The sequence below is a fragment of the Chiloscyllium plagiosum genome, chromosome 20 (genome assembly GCF_004010195.1).
Source record: "Chiloscyllium plagiosum isolate BGI_BamShark_2017 chromosome 20, ASM401019v2, whole genome shotgun sequence".
Lineage (NCBI taxonomy): Eukaryota > Metazoa > Chordata > Chondrichthyes > Orectolobiformes > Hemiscylliidae > Chiloscyllium > Chiloscyllium plagiosum.
Window position 1 is genome coordinate 49,323,581 of NC_057729.1, and position 26,691 is coordinate 49,350,271.

Sequence of the window (26,691 nt, forward strand, 5' to 3'; positions counted from 1 at the left end):
AATCACTGATTCATTTCTATAATTCAACCTTTCCATTTCTTTGTAGATGCTGATTTTATTATCTACTATCCTTTTACCTTTCATTTCTAATTTACTGAAAGCAACATATCTTTTTTTTGGTGGCTGGTGGAAGTTAAATCTTTTCTCTCTCCAACTTTCCTGCTCTTTGTCCTCTAAAACGATAAATGTACCTGGCAGAGATTGGCTGTATTTGATGGCCTCTGGTAAATAATTTTGGTGAGTTGCTGGTTTGATTTCATTTGTGATTTGAGATCTTGAAATTTTTGCAAATCACAGTATGTTTCTTCCTCATTACTTTTCCCTCAAACTTCTGTGGTGCTGTTCAACTCTCTCTGCAGGTTTTCTGGCATGGTGTATGAAATAATTTCATATGTGCATAATATGGTAAAACCTTGTCACTTGCTTTAGGATTTCAGATGCCCGTCAGATGCAGCCAGGTCTGGATGATGCTGACCAGCAGCAAATGACAGGAGAGCAAGGGGTAGGACTTGATCCAACAGCCAACAAACTGTCTGAATTTGCGAATCGACCTGCAGGTAAATACTCTTTGTAAGAAGGGCTTGGGTTTGTATATTTTTCAAACAACAGTCTATGTATAAAATACATGTATGCAATGATTTAAAAAAATTCTAATTTTGATAAATCACAAAAGAAGTGAATATGCACAAGTCTGAAGCATCTGAATGAAATAATTTCAATATTTTAAATGGAATTCTTACAGGTTGTTTTATTTATGTAGCAGTTGTGGTTTATATATCAATCAGAAGTAATTTAGTTTCAGTTTTCAGAATTGGAATTCATGTTTGTCAGATTCAGGAAAAACCTTAGGCTTTTTCTTTTTTTTTCCAGAATAATCTTTTTAATCTAAGTATTATCCACAGTTTTGATTTTGTTTTGAGTGGAATAGGTGCTATTTTCAATAGAAATGTGCAAAGTAATTCTCTTTTCCCGTCCTCTTCCTGCCCCCACTTCAATCATTCTCCATAGAAACCATGGCTATAGATAAGGTTTAAAGAATCTGACTTCACACAATTAATGGGATAGTGATGATTCAAAGGATATCAATGTTTTCTAAAATAATTAAGTTTTTGTTTTTAAACTATCTTATGGAAATATGTTTCTGATCCATGTTTCATATTCCATACAGGATTTCATATGCAGACAGTCGATCAAAGACCTCTACAACAGACAACTATTCAACCTATGCAGCAGTCACAGCAATTACAACCCCAGCAGCAGCAAATGATGATGATGTTGATGATGAAGCATCAGCAGCAGCAGCAGCAACAACAACAACAACAACAACAGGACTCAAAGGCAATTAAAATTCCAATGACACCAAGTACACATCCATCAAAAACTGCCTTAACTCCTGATGCCTCAAGGATGCCAATGGCCCCAACTGGTAATATGCCAGTCATGGTAACCTTGCCTGGGCAGAGTGGAGTGCCACCCTCACCAGATAAATCAAGAATGCCTTTGTTAGTCGGTCATCAACCTGTCAGCACTCTGAGGAAGATGTCCTTTCAGGAAACTCTGCAAAACGTCCCATCGTCCATACCTGAGGAAGTAAATCCAGTTACACATCATCCAGATGCAGTTGGAGCTGAGCTTCCACTTTCTGTTGGAACCCAAGTTAACTCTGGGCAACAAGCTGTTCCTCCACCAAATCAAGTACTTATTACTGGGCCTAAGCCAGGTCATTCTCAAGTCCCAACACCACAAGGTGGAAATTCACAACAGCAGGGAACTATTCCAGTGCAAGGCACTCATAATCTTCATTTTCCTAATGCTACCACTAACACCCAGACCTCAAGACCAAAAACACCAAATCGAGCAAGCCCCAGACCCTACTTTCCTCATACACCCACCAACCGACCACCCAGTACAGAACCTTCTGAGATAAGCTTATCTCCTGAAAGATTGAATGCTTCAATTGCAGGTCTCTTTCCTCCTCAAATCAATATCCTTTTACCTCCTAGGCAGCCACCTTTAAATAGAGGGTTTGATCAACAGGGTCTAAACCCAACTACTTTGAAAGCAATTGGGCAGGCCCCAACAAACATGCCTCCACTCTCAAATAACCCATCTGTTTCTGCTGCGTCACAAGTTAATAAACTGGATTCTGTTATAGTTAGTTCAGGAAAACAGGTAACTGGAAAACGAGCAAGTCCTAGTATCAGCAGGAGAGCAAGCACTAGCTCCAGTAGAAAAACTGGTCAAAATCCAAGTAGACAAAGTGGAAAAGCCTTGAAGTCATCACTGGTCCCTCAGCAGAACCCAGCCCTTTTACCAACCATTGATGTACAAAAGAATATTCTAGCAAACTCTGCACAAATGTTGTCAAATCCCTCTCCTGGAATTTTGAATGACCCTATCAACATAGTTTCAGGTGCACAAAATCCAACCATTCCTGTCAGGGTATTGGGTAACAATCCAGAAGAGAACAAGGAAGGACCAACATTGTGTGGAAATGATATTGCGTTGAAACAGATCCCCATTAATAAAGAACAGATGACCTTTGAATGCAATCCTCAGAGCACAACCAAGTTGGAGAAGAAAAATGTCCCTCAAGTTCAAATAGCTATGGGAAATAAACCTTTGGAACCCAGTAAACCTAGCGGAGGTTGCGATGACAAAAGCTTGACCCTGCTACCATTAAGAGAAACTCCAATTTCACTTAATCAGCTTCTGGACACTTCTTGTAGTTCTGGTGTTACTAATAAGGCCACTAATTCCAATCAACTGGAACAGTTGATACCTTCTGGGGATAAAGCAAAAACAGTAATATCAGATGTTCCTACTATTAAGGAAACACCTAGTGTGCCAATTCCACCACAGATTGTTTGTGAGAGTGGCAAGGCTATATTACGACCAGACACAGGTGAATTAGTTAACAATGTGACTCAAAGTGGCCTGACAATGGTGCCTACACCAGTCGTGTCTGCATCCATTTCTGTCTCAAATCAGATCACAGTGTTTGTAAGTTCTAGTCCCATTAAATCTACAACCAATGTTACGGCATCTGCACAGATCCAATCCCAACCTACTGTTGTTTCTTCCGTAGTCACAATGCCATCCCCAAACAACAAAGTGGTGTCTGAGGTACAACCAGCAGTGCAGTCTGGTTCACAACCAGCATTTATCACCACACCTGTGTTTATAAATACATCTGTATTTCAGGTTGTTAAAGAACCTTTGATACCACAGTCAACCACTGTGCCTAAAGTAACTGTGCCTTCAACTTCTACCTCGGCATCTCAGTCAGTTACTGTAATCCAGATACCACAATCGGCTCAGAGTTCATCGTGCCCAGCAGTTTCACCCACCCCATCTGTTAGTAGCTCTATTAACTCCACTTATTCGCCAACGAATAGAACTGCGATCCAGAGGTCATCACCAGTTCAACCACCATCCAGCTCTCCAGCTCCTCCAAACATCTCAGCATCTCCTCATAGACCAGCAGCGGACTTCAGCCTGAATGAATCTCTTCAGAATAATGGCATTGTTGACCAAAGTTCTTCAGCTTCATCCCATGCAACAGCAGTTGCAACGTCACCTACATCTACTAGCCCAGGTAGCTCTTCTAGTAGTAGGCGAAGTCCAATATCATCCAACAAAGGAAGAGGGAAGGTAGATAAGATTGGTCAGTTTCTTATGACCAAGGCATGTCAGAAGGCCTCCCCAGATAAAAAAGATGACCCAGTAGCAACTGAATTGGCTTCCCCAGGTGTTGATGATCAGGCACAAAAGGCAGCACTTCCTGGTAGTCCTGAAGGAGGAGTTCCTCCTCCAGAAACCAAGCAGATTATTCTTCCAGCTAGTCAATCAGACATAGGCACTTCTGTTAACGTCACACTTGGCTCATCTAGCAGCTCTGCTTCTACTGTCTCTGTTTCCTCACCTGGGAGTACATTGAATAGCACTGCTCAAAACAATTTGACGTCAGCCATCACTCCCCAGAACCCTGAGCCTGAATCTGTAGTACCTGTTGGTGATAGCAGTCTTGCAGTCTCACAATCTGAGGGAAGTTGTTCGTCAGGAGAGAAAGTGGGAGCAAATAACGATCACCTACCAAATACAGGTATCTAACTGGTACTATGCATGTGTTTAAGGATTCTGTGTAAACTAAGCATCAATACAGAGCCTTACTCATTTTATTTTTAAGCAGACTTTAGCTCAGCCACCTTGTCTACATCTTTGAGTTTTATTTTCTAAAATCATTCTGATCCAATCATCCCTGGATACTAGATGAATCATAATCTACCACTGCTATGCTTGAGACTAACTGTTTTGTTTTTGAGGAGAAAGTGAGGACTGCAGATGCTGGAGATCAGAGTTGAAAAGTGTGTTGCTGGGAAAGCACAGCTGGTCAGGCAGCATCCGAGGAGCAGGAGAGTCAATGTATCGAGCATAAGCTCTTAAGGAATTCCTGATGAAGAGCTTTTGCTAGAAATGTTGATTCTCCTGCTCCTTGGATGCCGTCTGATTGGCTGTACTTTTCCAGTACCACACTCTGCAAGTTTTGTTTTTGAGCCAATGTTTTAATGCAGATCTTTGAATATAAAATTACAAAATTTAATGTTAATCTTTGGATCAAATTTATCTTGATATAATCTATAAGCTGCTGTTACTTATTGATAACAGTGGTCTGATATCTAAATTGTGTGAACATCTTTGAAATTTAGGCATGTCAGTCACTGCTTGAAACTTAAACTAGAGTACTGCTTTCACCTTTGCAAAATTGATTGTGTTACATACTATTGATTTGGGGTGAGTGGAAAAATTTGGAATATTTCTGCAATGTGCTACCTAATCTGAAATGAAAGTTGTTGGTTATGATTTCAAATGTGGCCAAGTTGGTGCAACTTCACTTCTGAGTCAGGTTCAATTTCCATTCCAGGACTTGAGCACAAAAATCAAGGCTGACTCTCCATTTCATTAATGAAGTAATGTACTTTCCGGATAAGGTACTAAACCAAGATCCGATCCACCTGTCAAGTGAACTTAAGTCTTTAAGGAACTGCAAGGGAATTAGCCCCCGTGAACTCACTAATATTTATTTCTCAATTAATGTCACAGAAGCAGTTCATCGGCTCACATTGTAATTTATGGGACTGTGCTGTGTGCAAATTCACTGTAGCATTTTCTGCATTATGACAGTAATTTGCACTTAAAGTGCTTCTTTGGTTGTAATAGCACTATGAGAAGCCTTTATCCATGGAGGGAACTGTACAAATGCATATAGAGTTGTCATCTTTAATTTGATTTTTTTCTCTCTTCATTTACTACTTCGATGAAAAATTGATTTGTCTTGTGTTTGCAAAAGAACATTGAAAAAATATTGAGAACTTTATTTATGTAATTTAATTTTACTGCGCCATTTTTCAATGCAGAGTAATACAAAGCATTTTAAAATAAAGTGAAAGCTCAGTAACTGATTCGAATGGCGAAACGTCCTTTCATTGTTCTGCTACTTCTAATTTAAAAAGTAATTTTTTTAGGGATCTGTTGATCCTCTCATCCTTTCTTCCTAAATTTAGAATTTACTGGAACTTTCACATTGAGAACTGTTCCAAATGAAGTGTTTGACACTCAGAAATGGAGGTAATTGATTTACATTCCAACCTGATCTTTGTGAAATCCAATCAAAGAACTACGTGATTTTATTAAAGTGGGCTTCTTAGCAAAATGAAAATTAATTGTTCATTTGTTTTTGTCGCATAGATTTTCCCAAAATGGCTTAAAAATGTCTTTATCATGCCCATAGACCAAAGTACTGACTGATAATAACTTCTGTGGTGTCACTGTCATTTTGTAACAAAACGTAACTGCCAATTTGCCAACAGCAAAGTCCCATAGATTACAGTTAGATGTAACAATAACCAATTAGTTAATGGTGTTGCTTGAGGAATGAGTGTTAACTCTGATACTGGAGAAGCTTCCTGCTCTTTGTACAGTGGCATAAGTCTTTTGCGGCTAATTTTTACACAAGAACCTTTTGCCTTGCAGGTGCATATCTGTTGCGCAATGTTTTACAACTAAGCGTACAGTCATAGAGATGTACAGCAAAGAAACAGATCGTTCGGTCCAACTCATCCATGCTGACCAGATACCCTAACCTAATCTAGTCCCATTTGCTAGCAGTTGGCCCAAATGCCTCTAAACCTTTCCTGTTCATGTGACCCATCCAGATGCCTTTTAAATGTTGTAGCTGTACCAATGTCCACCACTTCTTCTGGCAGCTCATTCCATGCACCACCCTCTGTGTGGAAAAAGTTGCCCCTTAGGTCCCTTTTATTTCTTCCCCTCTCACCGTAAACCTATGCCCTGTTGTTCTGCCTCTGCGCCCCCCCCCCCACTCGAGGGAAACGTTCTTGTCTTTTTACCCTATCCATGCCCTTCATGATTTTATAAACCTCTATAAAGTCGCCCCTCAGCCTCCAACACTCTCAGGAAAACAGCTCCAGCCTATTCTGTCTGTCCCTATAACTCAAATCCTCCAACCCTGGCAACATCCTTGTAAATCTTTTCTGAACCCTTTCAAGTTTCACAACATCCTTCTGATAGGAAGGAGACTAGAATTGCATGCAATATTCCAACAGTGGCCTGACCAATGTTTTGTACAGCCACAACGTGACCTCCTAACTCTGATACTCCATGCCCCAACCAAGAAAGGAAAGCATGACCAAATACTGCCTTCACTATCCAATCTACCTGCAACTCCACTTTCATGGAACAATGAACCTGCACTCCAAGGTCTCTTTTTGTTCAACAACACTCCCCAGGACCCTACCATGAAGTGCAGAAATCCTGCAAAGATTTGCTTTCCCAAAGTGCAGCACCTCACATTTATCTAAATTAAACTCCATCTGCCACTCCTCAGCCCAGTGGCACATCTGATCAAGATCCTGTTGTACTCTGAGGTAACCCTCTTCGCTGTCCATTACACCTCCGATTTTGGTGTCATCTGCAAACTTTATTAACTATACCTCCTATGTTCGCATCCAAATCATTTCTAAAAATGATGAAAAGCAGTGGACTCAGCACCAATCTTTGTGGCGCATCACTGGTCACAAGCCTAGAGTCTGAAAAGCAAATGTCCATCACCAACCCCTGTCTTCTACCTTTGAGCCAGTTCTGCATCCAAATGGCTAGTTCTTTCTATATTCCATGAGATCTAACCTTGCTAACCAGTCTCCCATGAGGAACCTTGTCGAATGCCTAACTTAAATCCATATAGATCATGTCTACTGCTGTGCCCTCATCAATCCTCTTTGTTACTTCTTCAGAAAGCTCAATCAAGTTTGAGCTTTGGGATATGATTTCCCACGCATAAAGCCATGCTGACTATCCCTGATTAGTCCTTGCCTTTCCAAATACATGTAAATCCTGTCCCACAGGATTCCCTCCAACAATATGTCCACCACTGATGTCAGGCTCCCTGGTCTACAGTTCCCAGGCTTGTTCTTACCACCTTTCTTAAATAGTGACACCATGGTAGCTAACCTCCAATCTTCCTGCACATCACCTGTGAGAATCGATGATACAAATATCTCAGCAAGGGGCCCAGCAATCACTTCCCTAGCTTCCCACAGAGTACTAAGGTACACCTGATCAGGTCCTGGGGATTTATCTACTTTTATGTGTTTCAAGACATACTGCACCTCTTCCTGTATAATGTGGACATTTTACAAGATCGTCATCATCTATTTTGCCACATTCTATATCTTTCGTGTCCTTTTCCGCGGTAAACACTGATGCAAAATACTCATTCAGTATCTCCCCGTTTTTTACGGCTCCACACAAAGGCCGACTTGCTGATCTTTGAGGGGCCCTATTCTTTCCCTAGTTACCCTTTTGTTCTTAATGTATTTGTAAAAACACTTTGGATTCTCCTTAATTCTATTTGCCAAAGCTATCTCATGTCCCCTTTTAGCCTTCCTTATTTCCCTCTTACATATACTCTTACTGCCTTTATACTCTTGAGGCTTTCATTAACCAAAACCTCAATTTCTTTAGTCATCCAGCTTTCCCTACACCTTTACTTTCACCCTACCAGGAATATACTGTCTCTGGACTCTTGTAATCTCATTTTTGAAGGCTTCCCATTTTCCACCTGTCCCTTTATTATGAACATCTGCCCCCAATCACCTGTTGGAAGTTCTTGCCTAGTACTGTCAAAATTGGCCTTTCTCCAATTTAGAACTTCAACTTTAGATCCGGTCTATCCTTATCCATCCCTATTTTAAAACTAAAAGAATTATGGTCGCTGGCCCCAAAGGGCTCCCTCACTGACACCTCAGTCACCTGCCCAGCCTTATTTCCCAAGAGTAGGTCACGTTTTGCACTTTCACTAGTAGGTACATCCACATACTGAATCAGAAAATTCTCTTGTACACACTTAACAAATCCCTCTCCAATTGAACCCTTAACACTTTGGCAGTCCCAGTCAATGTTTGGAAAGTTAAAATCCCCTTCTCTCGCTCTCGCTCTCGCTCTCACTCTCGCTCTTTCTCTTCCCGCCTCCCCCCAATCCTTCCTGTCGCATTTTACTCCTGGAGCATTGAGCTGCCAGTCATGTCCATCCTTGAGCCATGCTTCTGTCATTGCTATGATATCCCAGTCCCATGCTCCTAACCATGCCCTGAGTCCATCTGCCTTCCCCGCTAGGCCTCTTGCATTGAAGTAAATGTAGTTTAATTAATCTGCCTCCCATTTATCTGACTTTCCATTAATGCAACTGTGCTGTTTGTGCAAATAATTCAACGAGGGCAAGTGGTTAGTCAAAGAAGATTCTTTTCACTTCCTTCTAGAATATAACAGCCATCATATATTTTAGAGAATGGGGCAATGGTAATATCACTGAACCAGTAATCCAGAGGCCTAGCCTAATGCTGTAGGGGACATGGGTGCAAATTCCACTACAACAGTGATGGAATTTAAATTTAATCAATAAAATAAAATGTAGAGTATCAAAGCTGGACTCCGTAATGGTGCTGTGAAAGCACCTTTGATTACTGTGGTGATGAAATCTGTCAGGCTTAAATAAAACAAAAAACTGTGGATGCTGGACATCTCAAACAAAAACAGGAATTGCTGGAGAGACTCAGCAGGTCTGGCAGGATTTGTGGAGAGAAAACAGTTAATGGTTCGAGTCTAGTGACCCTCCTTCAGAATCTGCAAGCTTACATTGTCTGACACGTGATTCCAGAACCACAGCAATCTGGTTGATTCTGAACTGCCCTCAAGAGTGGCCTCAGAAGCCACTCAGTTCAAGGGCAATTAGGAATTGGCAACAAATGCTGGCCCATATTTCTTGAAAGAATAAAAAAACTGTCTTTTTTTTGTGTCCTACAGAGACCTCTTGTTTTTTTTTTGTGTATTTTTAAAACTTTCTTTTAATTCTTTCTCTGATCCAGTCTTTCTGCAGAATCATTAGTTAAGCTCTACCTTCAGCTCATGTTATTGCAGCTTTCCATTAAATTATAAAGACAAAAAAAATCTGAAGATGCTGGAACCCAAAGTGGACAGGCAGGAATCTGGAAGAACTCAGCAAGCCAGGCAGCATCAGGAAGTGGAGAAGTCGACGTTTCGGGTGGAACCCTTATTCAGGACTGGGTGTGGGGGGAGCTGCAGATAAAGGGGGTGTTGGGAGCAGGGTGGTGAAGTGGGGATAGGTGAAGACAGGCAGAGTGTATGACCTGGTTGGTCAATGGGAGGAATGAATCCAGCAATTTGCGCTGTCCTGACTGTACAATTCTGTGATTTTGTGGCATTGCTTCCTGGTTGGAGTGTTCTGGGAGAATCTATTTTTCCTTCTCTATCCGTCAAACTCAGAATCTCCCCTATGTTTGTTGCAGTGACTATGTGGACAATGACTCACTTTTTGGAGAACAATTAAGTACGTGTTTCAGAAGAGGTTGGAATTTTTAGGCTGGTTTCTTCATATGGATAGTGATCAAGTCAAATGAAATTGTACTCCTATTGAACTGTTTCACAATTTTGTTTGGTTGCTCAATACAACTTTTGGTCATAACACACTCTCTCCCAACTAAGTGAATGTGAATGTTCTGCATAAATATTGAAAAATGCTGATATATAAAGGTTTGACTAAATCGTTTTAGCAAGGGTGTGAGGGTGCTACGTGTTTAACCATAGTTCTTTATATGAAAAGCTATTTTTGTAAATGAAAGAGGTTCTTGATCACTGTTTTGAATAGAAATATTATCTTTTGAGACCAATCCTGATCTGAAGACCTTTTTTATGTTTGAAAAGCTTGGTTGAAATGAAGGCACAAGCACCACCCCAAATATTAATTTGTATGTGGTACATTAATTTTAAAGTTCACTACTCCCATCTGGGAGTCTCTGATGTGAAATCTAGCCTCTGTCAGCAAGTGTGCTCAGGCTTTCCGAATCAATTAAATTATGGTGAGAGCTGAACAAAGCACTATGTAAAAGTTAAGGAAATGTTTTCCTCACAGTCATACCCCCTTTCAGCAGCTGAATCAGTACCAATATACCTTTGTAAAGGTGGACCAGTCACTGCAAGACTAACTCTAGTGTAATGGCACAATTCAGAACAAAATTGCAGCAGTGTAAGAAACGTATAGCAATTATTTCATTAAATATTGCCATTACCAGGTTGATCAGCCATTTTGTTTACACTGATAATCTAGTATTTTAAGAGTACCAGACCTCTAACTTTCTTTTCCAGATGCAACAAAGCAATAATAGTTTACAGTTTCATTAAGCTTCTGTAAACTCTACAAATTGATGAGTAATTTTAAGAAACTTGTTAGAGTTCATGCAACGTTGGTTGAAGAGGAGGAGAGGAAAGGGACATTTGAAACATAAATCTATGTTCAGTGCACCTTTTATGATTATAGTACACTTTTAAAGAAAGTTTTGTAAATGTATAAATACTGAAAAATAATTCTTATTGGATTTCATTTCTAATTATTTAGAAAACTCTTCTAGCTTTCTAAGTTACAAAATTTAGAAAACTAATTTGGCCCCACACTTCTCATGAAATCCTACAACACAGGAGCTAACATCCCTGAGTTGCAGCCTCGAACAATTAAATTAGTCTGACTCTCCTGCTCCTTCTCCACAACTCTCAAAAGGTTTTCCTTTGCAAGTCTGAACTTCAGTTCTGTTTTGAAAGTTTTAGTGACTCTAGTTTCTTCATCCTTGAGACCGTGAATTCCACGTCATAATTTACTGCAAAAAAATAAAATTTCATACTGCCTTTGTTCTTCTGCTAATTCGCATTGATAGGTGTTCTCTAGTTAAAGACGTTCTTGCCAGCAGAAAGAATTTCTTCCTAATTGCACTTTTCAGAACATCTTCTGATTTGAACACTTCTGTCAAATCACCCTTTAACCTTCACTTTTTCTGTTCTGAAGAGAACACTCCTCACTCCTCCAGTCTTTCCATAAAATTAAAGTCACATTGAGTCATAAAGTCAGATGGCATGCAAACAGACCATTCAGTCCAAGTTGTCTATGCCAACCAGATATCCCAATCTATCCTAGTCCCATTTATGAGCCAACTGCTGGCATCCTTCTAATTCTTTCCTATACATGTATCCACACAGATGCCTTTTAAATGTTGTAATTGTACCCAGCTCTGGCAGCTTGATCCATACACACACCACCCTCTGTGTGGAAAAAGTTACCCCTCAGGTCCTTTTCTGCCATCTCAATCCAGATGTTGTTGATCCACTAGAATGGACAGAGGTAACTTGCCTCTTGCTCTCTCTTTGTGCACTTCAAGTGTTTTGTTCTTTTCTCCCTGTTGCTGTTACTGAAAATTGGGAATTACAATAGGGAATTGTGGGTTTGAACAGCTGGTACAATTCATGAATTAGTGTTTGATAACCAAAACAATGTTATTAAGTATTTTTGTGCATTTTAGTCCTTTTTTAAAAAGAACTGATTCTGATTTGATTACTTATTGTAACATTTGTTGTCATTGGCTTAAAAAGATTGCTTCCCTATCTACTATTTTTATATACTCGTCTCTTGGTAGGTGAGCAGAATACAGAGAAAAAAGAGGCTTTGGAACTTTCAGATACAGGACCACTGCCTACAAGTAAGTCACTTCAGTGTTGTATGAAGATACTGTTTATAGTTTCTTCCGCAATAGTTAGGAGTATTTCAGTTGAAGATGCGTGAACTGAACCTGAGCTCTATTTGGATTCATGACTTTCAAATAGAAGTTGAAATGCCCTCCAAAAATATTGTTTTCTGTAATACTCTGAAACCAAATTTCTGTTGGTTATCTATTGTTGGCTTTTATGACTTTCCCAATCCTCTGATTTACCATTAATCCTTGCCACATCTGTTTGTTTTTAATTTCATTGTGATGCTATCCTTATCTTCACTGGTTAACCACGGTCAGTTTGTCCCCATCCTAGAATCCTCCTTCCTCACTGGATATATCTTTGTTGTGAGTCATGAATGGAGTCTTAAATGGAGGTTGGTTTAGCTCAATTGGTTCGACGTTTACGTTGTGAAGAAGTGTGATGCCAACAGTGTGAGGTCAAGCCCCACACAGGCTGAGGTTACCATGAAGGACTCTCCTTCTGAATCTCTCTTGCCTGAGATATGGTGGCCCTCAGGTTAAATGTCACCAATCATCTCTGTCTAATGAGAGAACTGCGCTACGGTCTGACATGGTGACCTCATTTGATCATCTTAAATGTTTGCTATTGTTTCTCATTTTCTGCTAAACTCCTTTCAGGGTCTGTTCCAGCCAACTCTATCCTCATTTGGGTGCAACTATGTTTAGTGCAGTTTTTCCCAAGTTTCTCCCCCTGAAATGGAATGCTAAATTCTACGTTTTTCACTGTTCACTAGGGTCTTTTTCAACTCTGAGATCATTCATTAAGCCTGCCTTATTACACATTACCGATCCAAAATAGCATGATCCCTGGTTGGATCCACAATGTGCTATTCTCAGCAACTATCTGCAAAAGGCTCAATGGAAAAACAATTTCCAGTATCTCTCCACTTTTTTCTGTTAGTTTACAAGCAAAGAACAGTAGTTTAAGGCAGATTTTAGGTAGCTTTATCACCAGTTTTCTTAGAATTTCAGCATGTTCATACCCTCTAGGTGAAAGGTAAGAGAGTAAACACCCTTGCTCCTCATTTCTATACTTTAAAAGTTCTGGCTATAAGTATTTGGGATTGTCTGCCATTTTGAAGTAAGCAACATTTTATATAGTGTTCTCTTTTCTCCCAAGTCTCCATCAATTGTTTTTTTTCCTGAATCCAGGCTAGTTAAGTATTGGGACAGTATCTCTGCTGTCCCCTGTACATTGATTCTGCAAATATTGAACTACAATAGCTTTTTCCTCCTTGCAGCAGCATAACGATGTGGCTTTATGTCTTTTATTATTTATATTGTTATTCCCTTGAAAGAAAACACTAGAAATCGAGATTAAAATTGTGCATTTGGAGACTTCCTTTGGTATACTGTTAGGTGGAGCAAGCAGCAATACTGTTTCAGCAACTGGCTTCACTGCTGATACTAGCAGGTTCCTATTGAGGAAAAACCTTCTGACACCTTTTCCATCTAGGTATTGTTTTGGTTGAGTAATTAATAACCGTATTTGGTCATGCAGACCCCACCTTCCTGCCTCCTGCATTTGGCAGGGTGGGCAAGCAGCAGAGGTTAGGAACTGGTTATTTTTAATGTTTGAGACCCATTGGAATGACTCCTTGATCCCTCTCCTACAATCCTTGCCACCTATGCTGGGGCCATCGTCCTGCTGACTTGAATAACTAGGGCTGTAGCGAGGGGTTTAAACTAATTAGAGGGTTTTTTGTATGGTTTGGGAAGGAGTTTTACATCATAAAAAGGAAATGGCAGCATTGCAGACCAGCTATTTTGATTTAGAAAAAGCAATGAATAGGGTCAAAGTGGCAACAAAAGTTTAAAAAGGCATGTTTATTTAAATATGTGTAGTATTCAGATTAAAATAAATGAATTAACAGCACAAATAGAGGTCAGTGGGTATGTTCTTGTAATTATTATGGAGACGTGATTACAAGGAGATTAAATCAGGAAACTAAATATTCAGGGATATGTGACTTCAAAAGGGCAGACAGGAAGGAAGGAAAGGGTGGTAGGTTACTTTTGGCAGTACTAGACAGAATTATACACTAGCAAGAAATTATCTTGTATCAAATTATGTAAAATCCACATGGTTGGAGGCTAAAATTAACAAAGGGAAGAAGACACCAATGAGAGTAGTCTACATATCCACTAACAATAACAATTCTGTAGGACAGAATAAATCAGGCGATATTATGGGCATGTAAAAAAAGACATTACATTAATTGTCTTGGATCTTTATTTAGATTGGGAAAATTAAATAGGCAGTGGTAGCCATGATGAAGAATTGATAGAATTAATTTGGGATAATTTCTGAGAACAAAGCATTGTGGATTCAACCAGGGATCAAGCTATTTGGATCTGAGAATATATAATGAGGCAGCGTTAATTAATGATCTCTGAGTGAAAAATCCCATAGGAAACACTGACCATAAAATTGTAGAGATTTGGTACGAGGAGGGCATTTCAGGATGGCAACCTGTAACTAACTGTGTGTCACAGAGATCGGTGCTGGGGAACAATAATTTAAGAGTCATGGAGAAGTATAGCACGGAAACAGACCCTTCAGTCCAACTCATCCATGTCAACCAGATATCCCAACCTAATCTAGTCCCATTTGCCAGCACTTGGCCCATATTCCACTAAATCTGTTCTATTAATATACCCATCCAGATGCCTTTTTAAATGTTGCAATTATACCAGCCTCCATCACTTCCTCTGGCAGCTCGTTCCATACACGTATGATTCTCTGCATGAAAATGTTGTCCCTTAGGTCCCTTTTAAATTTTTTTCATCTCACCCGAAACCTATGCCCTCTAGTTCTGGACTCCCTCACCCCAAGGAAAAGACCTTGTCTATTTATCCTATCCATGCTTCTCATGATTTTCTAAACCTCTATAAGGTCACCCCTCAGTCTCTGACGCTCCAGGCAAAACAGCCTCTGCCTGTAGCTCAAACCCTCCAACCTTGGCAACATCCTTGTAAACCTTATCTGAACCCTTTCAAGTTTCACGACATCCTTCCAATAGAAGGGAGACCAGAACTGCACGCAATACTCCAAAAGTAGCCTAACCAATGCCCTGTACAGCAACAACATGACCTCCCAATTCCAGTGCTCAATGCCCTGTCCAATAAAGAAAAGCATACCAAATGTCGCCTTAACTATCCTATCTACCTGCGACTCTACTTTCAAGGAACTATGAACTTGCACTCCAAGGTCTCTTCACTTTATTGGAGTACTCATTGGAGTTTAGAGGAATGAGAGGAGACCTTATTTGAAATCTGTACGAGTCTTAGGGAGCTTGACAGACTCGATGTGGAAAAGTTGTTTCCCCTTGTGCATATCCAGTATTAGAGAGCATAAATCTTAGAGTAAGAGGTCACCCATTTAATACAAAGATAAGATATTTCTTTTGAGTCATCAATCTATGGAACTCTTTACTACATGGAAACTGGGCTGCTAAGTATATTCAAGACTGATTGATAGATTTTTCGAGAATCAAGAGTCATGGGGTAAAGGCAAGAAAAAGTAGGGTTGAGGGTTATTAGATCAGTCGTGATCTTATTGAATGCAGAATAGACTTGTTGGGCCAAATAGTCTATTTCTGCTTCTATATCTTGTGGTCCATTCAAAGATTGGGAGTGGACCACAATAAAATTAATACTTCCTACCAAACTCTGCAACAATCTTCTTTTAGTGCATTTATCCATTTCTCAGAAAATCAGTTTATCAGATAATCTGATTTATTGCAAGATTTGCTAATACAGATTAGTCTTGAGCAATTATCTAGCTGTAATCTGCTGCTACTTCTGTAATCATAATTTGAGAAATATGGACTGATTATAAGGTGAACTTCAATCCTTCACTTGACTATCTTCCTCATTGCTGCCATCGTGGCTGAGTTCAAAATTGTGCAATGTTCAAAAGGACTATATATATTAAAAAAAAAGTACATATACAACTGATTTTACACAGTAACTTATATTCTGCACATAACAGGAGCTCATTGCCAAAGCTGAAACTTCTATACGTTACTCACAAAGTGCTCCATTTGCATTAGGTTCCATCTTTCAGAAGAAGGTTTAAGCCAAAGTCAACATTATTTGTTCAATTAACAATTCATTCTTTCACCGCCACACATCAACTAACTGGTCATTAATATCTTCAGTATTTATTGAGCAAATGTCTTCGCATAACTGTGTCAGCCAGGAACCGGGTGGGATTTAATCGTGGGACTTGTACTCTTTGAATCCAAGTTGCATCAATGGAATCAATCCCGTACACTTCATGGTGTAGTCTCTGGGTTGAGTGGATAATTCTCCTTATCAGCTGTCTCCATTCTGAACAGGAATAGTTGGTATCATTCAGGTTGAAAGTTTGTTCGCTGAGCTGCAATCATTGGTATCATTATATGCAGTTGTTTGTAGGGCTACACTTTATGCTTATTAGCTAAAGTTTTAGTCAGCCATTACAGTGGCATCACTTCAAGAGTACATGAATGACAGTGAGGCACTTCTGAGGAGTATGACAACTGACATATAAATACAAGTGCATTTGTTTGATTGTTTATGCACCTCATTCTCAACTGTTATAAATATTGTAGTGTATGATTATTGCTGTTATTTCCATATCTTCTCTAAGCATATTATTTTATTCTTAGCACTTCAAATTGTCCCAGAACAAGTGTCAGCCAGTACAGTACGACAAGGGACCATTGTGAAAAACGGTAGGATAATTGCAACTGAAATATTAAAATCTCCAATATTTTTCTCACAGGAAGGCATTGGTAATGTCACTAAACTAGTAAACCAGGGACCTAGGTAAATGTTCTGGGGTCATGAGTTTGAATCTCACCATGGAAAGACATTTTTAAAAAAATCTGCAATTACTGTATATACTAGTGTAAAAATCGACCTCATGTAAAGGTCAACCCATTAGTTTTGGCCAAAAAATCTTGTATTTTCCATTTATATTGTGGAGAAGTTGACCCTACTATATCGCATTATAAACCTCTTACAAAGGACACTGCATGTTCCCATTAACTCACTTAAACGAAATTACAGTTATTCATTCATACTAGTGACTCTACTGATCGCTGTTTGTTTACTATATTGCATCTCTATTCATTCATTTACTCATAACTCTATTTAGACTATTTGGTTTACTACAGCACATTTTGATTTATTCATTCATTCAGACTGGTACTAAGTCTATCAGTACTTATTGCACTTTGTTCACTATACATCTAACAGCTAATATCGTTAAAAAGTTAATCATTTTAATTGTGTTGTATTTGAATAAAAGTGAGGTATATTAGCTACATATATATTTAATTCTTTGACAGATTTGTTAATGTTGCTGAGGTTCATTACATATGAGAGTAAATGGGAGGGAAATGGAAGAATTTGGCAGGAAAGTTAAAGACACATACACATCCAGAATTTAATAAATGTTTAATTTTAAGTGTGCCATTATACCAGGCCATGACAATGTTGAACAGCGTGATTTTGTAGGATTTCAATGAATCTTTGACAGGTTAAATTTTTATGCCAGTATGTATAAATAAAATTTACTACCAGTAATTCACTCTGGTTTCTCTTGCTTTTACCTGGTAATCACTTTTACTGTAATTCATTGTGTATTTCTTCTTTACCTGGGATTAGTTGAGCAAACAAATAGACTTCTGCTAATAATACGGTATTTCGAACTGCAGCATGAATTTCAGCTTCTCAAAACTAGTGCCCATATAATACTCAACCATATAAATTGAACACTTAAATATAGTCTAAAAAATTCGACTTTTATACAAGTATATATGGTTAAAGCTATTCTAATAGTGGCAACCATTATCAATCATTGTTTTTAAAAGAAGGTCTGGTTCATTAATATCCTTTAGAACAAAGAACAAAGAAAATTACAGCACAGAAACAGGACTTCGGCCCTCCAACCCTGCCCTGATCCAGATCCATCATCTAAACCTGTCACCTATTTTCTAAGGATCTGTATCCCTCTGCTCCCTGCCCATTCACATATCTTTCTGGGTACATCTTAAATGACGCTGTAGTGCCTGTCTCTACCACTTCAGCTGGCAACACGTTCCAGGCACCCACCACACTCTGTGTAAAGAACTTTCCACGCATATCTCTCTCAAACTTTTCCCCTCTCATCTTGAGCTCATGACCCCTAGTAATTGAGTCCCCCATTCTGGGAAAAAGTTTCTTGCTGTCCACCCTGTCTATACCTAACATAATTTTGTAGACCTCAATCAGGTGCTCCCCTCAACCTCTGTCCTTCTAATGAAAATAATCCTAAACTACTCAACCTCTCTTCATAGGTTGCACTCTCGTTACCAGGAACATCTTGGTGAACCTCCTCTATATCCTCTCTAAAACATCCACATCCTTTTGGTAATGTGGCAACCAGAACTGTACATAGTATTCCAAATATGGCCAAACCAAAGTCCTATCAACTGTAGCATGACCTGCCAAGTGTTGTACTCAATATCACAATGAAGGAAAGCATGCCGTACGCCACCTTGACCACTCTATCGACCTGCATTGCCACCTTCAGGGTACAATGGACCTGAATACCCAGATCTCTCTGTCCATCAATTTTCCCCAGCGCTTTTCCATTTACTGCATAGTTCGCGCTTGAATTAGATCTTCCAAAATGCATAACCTCGCATTTGCCTGGATTGAACGCCATCTGCCATTCCTCTGCCCAACTCTCCAATCTGTCTATATTCTGCTGCATTCTCTGACGGTCGTCTTCACAATCTGCTACTCCACCAATCTTAGTGTCATCTGCAAACTTGCTAATCAGACCACCTATACCTTTATGTATATTACAAACAACAGTGGTCCCAGCACGGATCCCTGTGGAACACAATTGATCACAGTTCTCCATTTTGAGAAACACTCTTCCACTACTACCCTCTATGTCCTGCTGCCCAGCCAGTTCCATATCCATCTAACTAGTACACCCTGAACTCATGTGACTTCACTTTCTCCATCAGCCTATCATGCGGAACCTTATCAAACACTTTACTGAAGTTCATGTATATGACATCTACAGCCCTTCCCTCATCAATCAACTTTGTCACTTCCTCAAATTATTCTATTAAGTTGGTAAGACATGACCTTGCCTGCACAAAACAAAAGTTTAAAGAAGGAAATTTGTCATCCTAACCTGCTGTGGCTTACATTTTACTGCAGACTCCTAGCAATGTGGCTGACTTGTTACTGCCCTCTGCAATGGCTAAGCAAGCCACTCAGCTCACAGGCAATTGGGAATGGGCAACAAATGCTGGATCTGCCAAGGAGACCTCCACATCACACAAAAATAGAAAACTGGAATACATTCACTTAATTCTAACAATGATGCAATCTTAGCAGCTAGCCATTTCATTGTACTATTTATGTTAATCAACAGAACTGATGTAGTGATTTATTTAACAGTGAAAAGGTGCCTCCAAAGACACAAAAGTGACAATTTCTCTGAAAGCCTAGTGGTATGGTCACCTTGTCTGAGCTATGTAAATACATAAAATACTAGGATTAATCCCTGTTCAGGATAAATTTAGTTAATCCTAGCTAAGGCATCAGTAGGGCACTGGAATTATATTATTGGTCATCTCCATAGCCAAAAGCAAAACAATTACATATACAAAGTGCACGCTATCAAATTGCTACGTGATAATGTAAAACTTCAGTTTGTTAAAACACTTTACCAAAGCTTTTCATCTTGCTTGCAAAAGGTCAATTGATAAAACAGTGTCTATACTGTATGAAAAGAGAGTACTAGTTAGTTTTATGTAAAATCTGGCAGTGAATAGATGACTGACTTGTTCTAACTATCATCTCCTGAGCATTTTCTCTTTACTGCTGTCCTTTTTATTATGTCAGGGGTGTTAGTTTTGAATCAGAGATAGCAGTCTAACCTCCGTCAGTATGTCATTGTTTCCAATCTTCCTCTAAAGAGTTGAGTGCACAACATTATGCAACACATCCATCTCGGTCTGAAGGAGAATTTCACTATTGAAGGTCCTGTCTTTGAAATGAGAAATTAAGCTAGTGTCGCACTTAACTTCTTTGGTAAACTTAAAAGATTCTGTGGCATACCTCGAAGGTGAGCAGTTATTTTCTAGTGGCCTAGAAAATATTTATTCCCCGCTCAATATCGCTAAAAGTAATTTTCGGATAATTTACATCATTGATTATGGGGTCTGTAGTTGTCTCTGTCTATACTTCCAGCATATTGCTGTGACCTGAACTTGTGCAATGTAAATTTGTTGGTTCATTCTCGTGTGTCTTTCCTCGTGAGCAGAATAAGTAGGTCTTGGCTACAAATGTATCATGCACCTTTACCTTGTTTTTGCTAATTAATTTATGGGCTTTCTTGTGCAGGAGAAGACTTTAATATTGGAAGTGAAACAGGTCAGAGGTAGGTTTTTACTGTCAGTATTAGTCATTTCATTTTTTTATCAAGGGCAGAGGTACCATTATCCTTTGTTAATTCTCAATTTGTAGTTTCACTTTAACTTGTGATTAAAAGATTTTATTTTAGAGAGAGATGATTTAAATTTCCCCCATGAATTACCAGCACTAATTTTGGTGCAAATTAAGCCAGGGCTTTCCTAGATTAATTGGCTTCCAAATTTTTACACTTAACTTTTATGCAACATTATTAGGGGGAAACTTAAGGTGAGAATCACAGGTATGAACAGTTCGTTACCATTTTACTGTATTGAGTTGGCACGTCAGTTTGATTTGATGGAATGTACATCATCTTCAAATTTGTGTTTTACTTTAATTTTTTTTCAAGATGATCTTTTTGTGGGTCTGATGATAATTGATGCAACCCTACCTAAAATATCAATCTCCACACTTACTGCTAAGTTTGTGCACCATCTTGGAATCTCTATCAGAGAGTTCAGCTTTTGATTCTTCGAAAAGATCTTAATTTCAAAATCAAAATTTGTTTAAATTGGCTAAAATTGTTGAAGGGATCTTGACTTAAATTAGCCCTGAGATTGCAAGATGATTTTTAATTGTTTTTAAGACTGATGGGAAGCAGCAGTAAATTAGAAGTGTATTTTAATAAAAGGTGGAAATAATGCTCACTTGTATTTTATTGGCAGTGAAGCAAAGAACAATCTAGAAAAATCAAAAAGTCCCAGTAGAAGAAATATAAAGGCTGAAAAGGAGAGTGAGGAATCTTCATCCCTTCAGGAGTCTTCTGAAAGTGGACAGCGGAAAAGACCTTCACGACCAGGCTCTTCAACAGGGACAACAAAAGGTGGAGCTCAGGTTCTTTTGGTGGTTCATGTGATGACTACTCTGACTGTCATTTCATAAAATTAAGACGGATGGTATCTTCCCTTTTTATTTAAACAGATTTCTTACAAAAATTAACAAATTTTGTCAGGGCTTTGCCAATGAATATGCAGGCTTAGGGGATGGCCTTTGTACCACCAGATGGTTACACCAGATGCAGTTTAATGTGGATAAATGTATGGTTATCCACTTTCCTGGCAAGAACAGGAAGGCAGATTACTACCTAAATGGAATCAATTTAGGTAAAGGGGCAGTACAGAGAGATCTGGGTGTTCTTGTACACCAGTCAATGAAGGTAAGCCTGCAGGTACAGCAGGTAGTGAAGAAGGCTAATAGCATACTGGCCTTCATAACAAGAGGGATTGAGTATAGAAGCAAAGAGGTTCTTCTGCAGCTGTACAGGGCCCTGGTGAGACCACACCTGGAGTACTGTGTGCAGTTCTGGTCTCCAAATTTGAGGAAAGACATTCTGGCTATTGAGGGAGTGTAGCGTAGGTTCACCAGGTCAATTCTGGAATAGAGTGGTGGCTGTGTGGAATGCTCTGCCCCAGAGGGCAGTGGAGGCCCAGTCTCTGGATTCATTTAAGAAAGAGTTGGATAGAGCTCTCAAGGATTGTGGAATCAAGGGTTATGGAGATAAGGCAGGAACAGGATACTAATTAAGGATGATCAGCCATGATCATATTGAATGCTGGTGCAGGCTCAAAGGGCAGAATGGCCTACTCCTGCACCTATTTCTATTGTCTATTGTTACAGGTTCTGTTGCTGTCTTATGGCATACTTGACCACACAGTCAATTAAGTCCTAGTTCAAGTTTTTGTCTCTAAGTCACTAGTTGGAGCTCTGCAATTGACCTTAATCCCTCATAACCACACCCAGTTCCGGGGTTTAGGGGTTGGGGGGAGGATCAGCTGGGATCCTCTGTAACCAGTGACCTTTTCAAGAAATTCATGTGTGTAAATATTATGATGTGTTATTAGTTATAGAGCCTTCTCCAGTTGGCCAATAATGTCTTCCTCTATTTAGGTTCTCAATTAAGTACTAGTTTTTGTAGAGATACTGCATAGCACCTTTCACAACCAGTGGATGCCCCACAGCACCTTACAGCAGATGAAGGGCATTTTGAAATTATTGTAAACTTCTCAGGTGACTAGGTTCCACCTTGTGTCAGCATGGCTTGGAGAGGAAGGAAAGTGGAAAAACTGGGTCTTGAGTACCAAGCTATTATTTAATTCCCTGAAGCAGTCTCTGGTGAAAGTTGTTCATCTTGCAAAGCCAAAACTGGATAGGAAGACAGGACATCGAGACACTTTGGAGTCATGTTAGTTCAACTTCGAACGGACTATTCAGTGAGAGTATACAATTTTCGCATCAGTGAAGTGTTAAAACACTCTGATGTGAGGAACAGGGCGTTGTATCCTGTGGAGAAGTGTTTACCATATAAATGTTAATAGTTACACGTGTAAATATAGATGTTTATTTCTTTCACGTGAGTGCAGCTCGAAAACAGGTCCTTGGCACTCTGGGGCTTCCAATACTCTGTACCCTTGATAAAGTGAGGAGACAGGCCCAACGTCTGTCTCAATTATTGAGGAATGGAGATTGGTGCCAGTTGGGTGAGTTCAATCTGAACCACATGTTGACCAGTTTGTCTAACCAGTCTCCATATGTATGTAGATACACTCTGCACTGGGGCAAAGCTTGTTATAGCTTCCTGGTGAGAACTTCAACAATGAAAAGTGGAATGGGAAACGAGAGCATCTTTTGAGGCAGAGCACTGAGTGGAGGAACTTTAGTATTTAGTCAACTATTGACTCATAATGCTGACAGAAAAGCAATCCTGAACTGTTCTCATTTATCAAAACTTGTACATAAAACAAAAACGGTCTCTTCATGGTGCCAAATGGACCAAAAGAAAGAATTCTGTGCTACATTTTATGGCAGTTAGCAAAGGGCATAATCCTATTGCTCAGTGTTTCTTGAACTCTGATGGGAATATGGTTTTTTGGATACCTTTGGCAGGTGGCCACTTCTTTTGTGCAAAATTGAGTAATTGTGTGGGCAAGCACTTTGACAATGGGGATATTCCTAATTTAAAGACAGCAATTTCTCCTCCCACATGGCTGAAGATGCCCTCCAACACATCTCATCCACATCCCACACCTCTGCCTTCGAACACCCCCCTCCAACCGCAACAAGGACAGAATTCCCGGTCCTCACCTTCCATCTCACCAACATTTCAGCCACTTCCAAATGGACCCCAACACCAGGGATATATCCCCTTTCCGCAAAGACTGTGTTCCCTCTACCACTACCCAGTCAGGTCCATGCCCCCCAATAACCCACCCTTTCCTCCTGGCACCTTCTCCTGCCACTGCAGGAATTGCAAAACCTGCACCCATACCTTCCTGCTCACCTCCATTCAAGGCCCCAAAGGAGCCTTCCACATTCATCAAAGTTTCACCTGCACTTCCACACGTCATTTATTGTATCCATTGCTCCCGATGTGGTCTCCTCTATAGTGGGGAGACCAGACGCCTTCTCGCAGTGCGCTTCAGAAAACATCCCATCGTCCCGTGGCAAAACATTTCAACTTCCCATCCCACTCTGCCGAGGACATGCAGGTCCTTGGCCGCCACTCCTTCACCACCTGACACCTGGAGAAAGAAAGCTCCATCTTCCACCAAGGTATCAGTGTGGACTTCACCAGTTTCCTCATTTCCCTACATCCCACCTTACCCTAGTTCCAACCTTTCAGCTCAGCACTGACCTTATGACCTGTTCATCTTTCAATCTATCTCCCTGCCTATCCGTTCCACCCTCTTCTCTGACCTATCACCTTTACATCCATCTATCACACTCTCAGCTACCTTCCACGCACCTCCACTCCAGAGACTCCCAGCCTCATTCCTGATGATGGGATTTTGCCTGAAATGTTGATTTTCCTGCTCCTCAGATGCTGCCTGACCTGCTGTGCTTTTCCAGCACCACTCTAATCTTAACTCATATTCCATCTTCACCCATTATATGCATATAGTGTGTGTTCTAGCAGGACTTGCAAACGCTGTGGGTCTTCCTTTTAGGCAAATCATCATGTTCGGTCCAGGCAGGGGAGAGGCCAGTTATTACAATAGTCATACTTATGAGCATAGCGTGAAATAGTTTGAGATTTCAGTGTTTTGTGCCTTTTGTGTGGAGCTCCTCTTGTAATGTAACTCTCATATTTAACCTGTTTCCACCTTGGACTAAAATGCAGATGTACATTGGGTACTGCCTTTACTAATTAAACAATCTCAGAATATCTGCCTCATTCCTGATGATGGGATTTTGCCTGAAATGTTGATTTTCCTGCTCCTCAGATGCTGCCTAACCTGCTGTGCTTTTCCAGCACCACTCTAATCTTAACTCATATATTCCATCTTCACCCATTATATGCATATAGTGTGTGTTCTAGCAGGACTTGCAGACGCTGTGGGTCTTCCTTTTAGGCAAATCATCATGTTTGGTCCAGGCAGGGGAGAGGCCAGTTATTACAATAGTCATACTTACGAGCATAGTGTGAAATAGTTTGAGATTTCAGTGTTTTGTGCCTTTTGTGTGGAGCTCCTCTTGTAATGTAACTCTCATATTTAACCTGTTTCCACCTTGGACTAAAATGCAGATGTACATTGTTTAATTAGTAAAGGCAGTACCCAATCTCAGAATATCTGCACTACCTTTTTCCAAAGAAACATGCTTATCTTTTTCACTCCTTTTTTCTCCTAGATACCAGCACAGGCACCAGCCCTACACAAACAAAACGAAGAAAATCCAAATGAAATCTCTCAATTGTATACGTGTGAAGTGTAAATGTTTGTGAATTTAATTAATTTTTTCCAGGCTACTTTTCTAGCATGAACTTGTGTATAGAAAACTGCTTTAATATTTGTCCCACTGAAATGTGACTTTAAAAAGAATTTCTTTATATTCTTAAACTGTTTGTTTAACAAGGTAAAAACCTGTCGTACAGCCAGTTAAAAAAAAAACTTCCAGAATGTAAGTGTACTGGCAATTTCTGTTGCAAAGCTAAAGTAAATTGCCAGTTTTTGTCACTGTCACAAATCTTGTTAGAATGTAGTATATTGTTTTTAATTGGTATTTCTGACTGTTGAAGTGAGTGTTTAAGTCTAAGTACTGTATGTGAGTATTTGTACCAGGGTGCAATGAACCCCATCTCCAATGGATAGTTAAGTCCAAAGTATATCCCTTTCCACTTAGTCTGTGCAGTTATTTCACTTCAATGAAAGCAAAATACTGTAGATGTTGAAAACCTGAAACAAACAACACTGGAGAAACTCAGCACGTCTGGCAGCATCTGTGGAGAGAAAAAAAACCTAACATTTCAAGTTTGTGACTTTTCTTCATTCCAACCTTGAAACATTAACTCTGTTTTTCTCTCCCAAAGACTTGCTGAGTTTCTGCAGTACTTGTGCTTATTTCACTTCCGTTACATGCTCATGTACATTAGTACTCAATCTGTATCTATTCAGGGAGGGGAGAAAGGTGTAAAATAGTGAATGCTGAAAATCTGAAATAAAACAGAAAATGCAGGAAAAATACCCATTTGGGTTTTTCAAAACATCTCAATACAATATAATAACTGCCTCCCTCTTTGCAAACATTGCCTGACCATTTCCAGTGTTTTCTGTCTTTATTTAAAGAAGCAAACTAGTGTTGAAGAGCCAAACCAATTCTGGCAAATTTTGGTGCCTCTGTCACAGGCATTGAGGTTGAAGTGGCATTGCAGACTGAGCTTTATGTGGAAATAGTTAGGATGAATAATCACTCCTGCAATGTCTGCCATTGAGTATTAAGTTATGATCTAACGCTAGGTGCAAAAAGCAATTGAAATTAGTTCCAGTGGTGACTGAATTAATGGCTATTAGGTAAGAAAACATTATTTAGACTCCCCAACAATTCAACAGCAGTAGAGTGTTTCCATGCAGTCATGGAACATGGGAATTCTGCACCAAATAACTCCAATGCTTATCCATTTTCAACAAGACATAAGCTAGGAGTGTAGTGGAACACCATGCACAATGTCTGCCTGATTGACAACTTAAATATTCACTAACATACATATTCTACTACTATACATTGAGTGTTAATGTACTGCAGCAAATCAGCCCAAGGTCCTTGGTGCTAGCAGTAATTCCAACCAGGAGAGTGC

At 39.7% G+C, this 26,691-nt stretch overlaps 1 protein-coding gene across 5 annotated transcripts in view; it reads left to right on the forward strand.

Annotated features, from left to right (window-relative positions):
- The window catches only part of ncoa6 (nuclear receptor coactivator 6), a 57,026-nt gene extending 30,948 nt beyond the window's left edge, over window positions 1–26,078 (forward strand). For 3 of the 5 annotated variants that reach the window (XM_043710747.1, XM_043710749.1, XM_043710750.1), the window contains 7 exons: window positions 430–557; window positions 1,169–4,105; window positions 12,057–12,119; window positions 16,808–16,873; window positions 20,553–20,589; window positions 21,287–21,444; window positions 25,248–26,078. In XM_043710747.1, the coding sequence (XP_043566682.1) occupies window positions 430–557; window positions 1,169–4,105; window positions 12,057–12,119; window positions 16,808–16,873; window positions 20,553–20,589; window positions 21,287–21,444; window positions 25,248–25,300 (3,442 nt within the window). In that variant the 3' untranslated portion in view covers window positions 25,301–26,078. Of the gene's footprint in view, window positions 1–429; window positions 558–1,168; window positions 4,106–12,056; window positions 12,120–16,807; window positions 16,874–20,552; window positions 20,590–21,286; window positions 21,445–25,247 lie in introns of those variants that run through there. The other 2 variants (XM_043710752.1, XM_043710751.1) reach the window with 2 other exon arrangements.
- The last annotated feature ends 613 nt before the right edge of the window (window positions 26,079–26,691 follow it).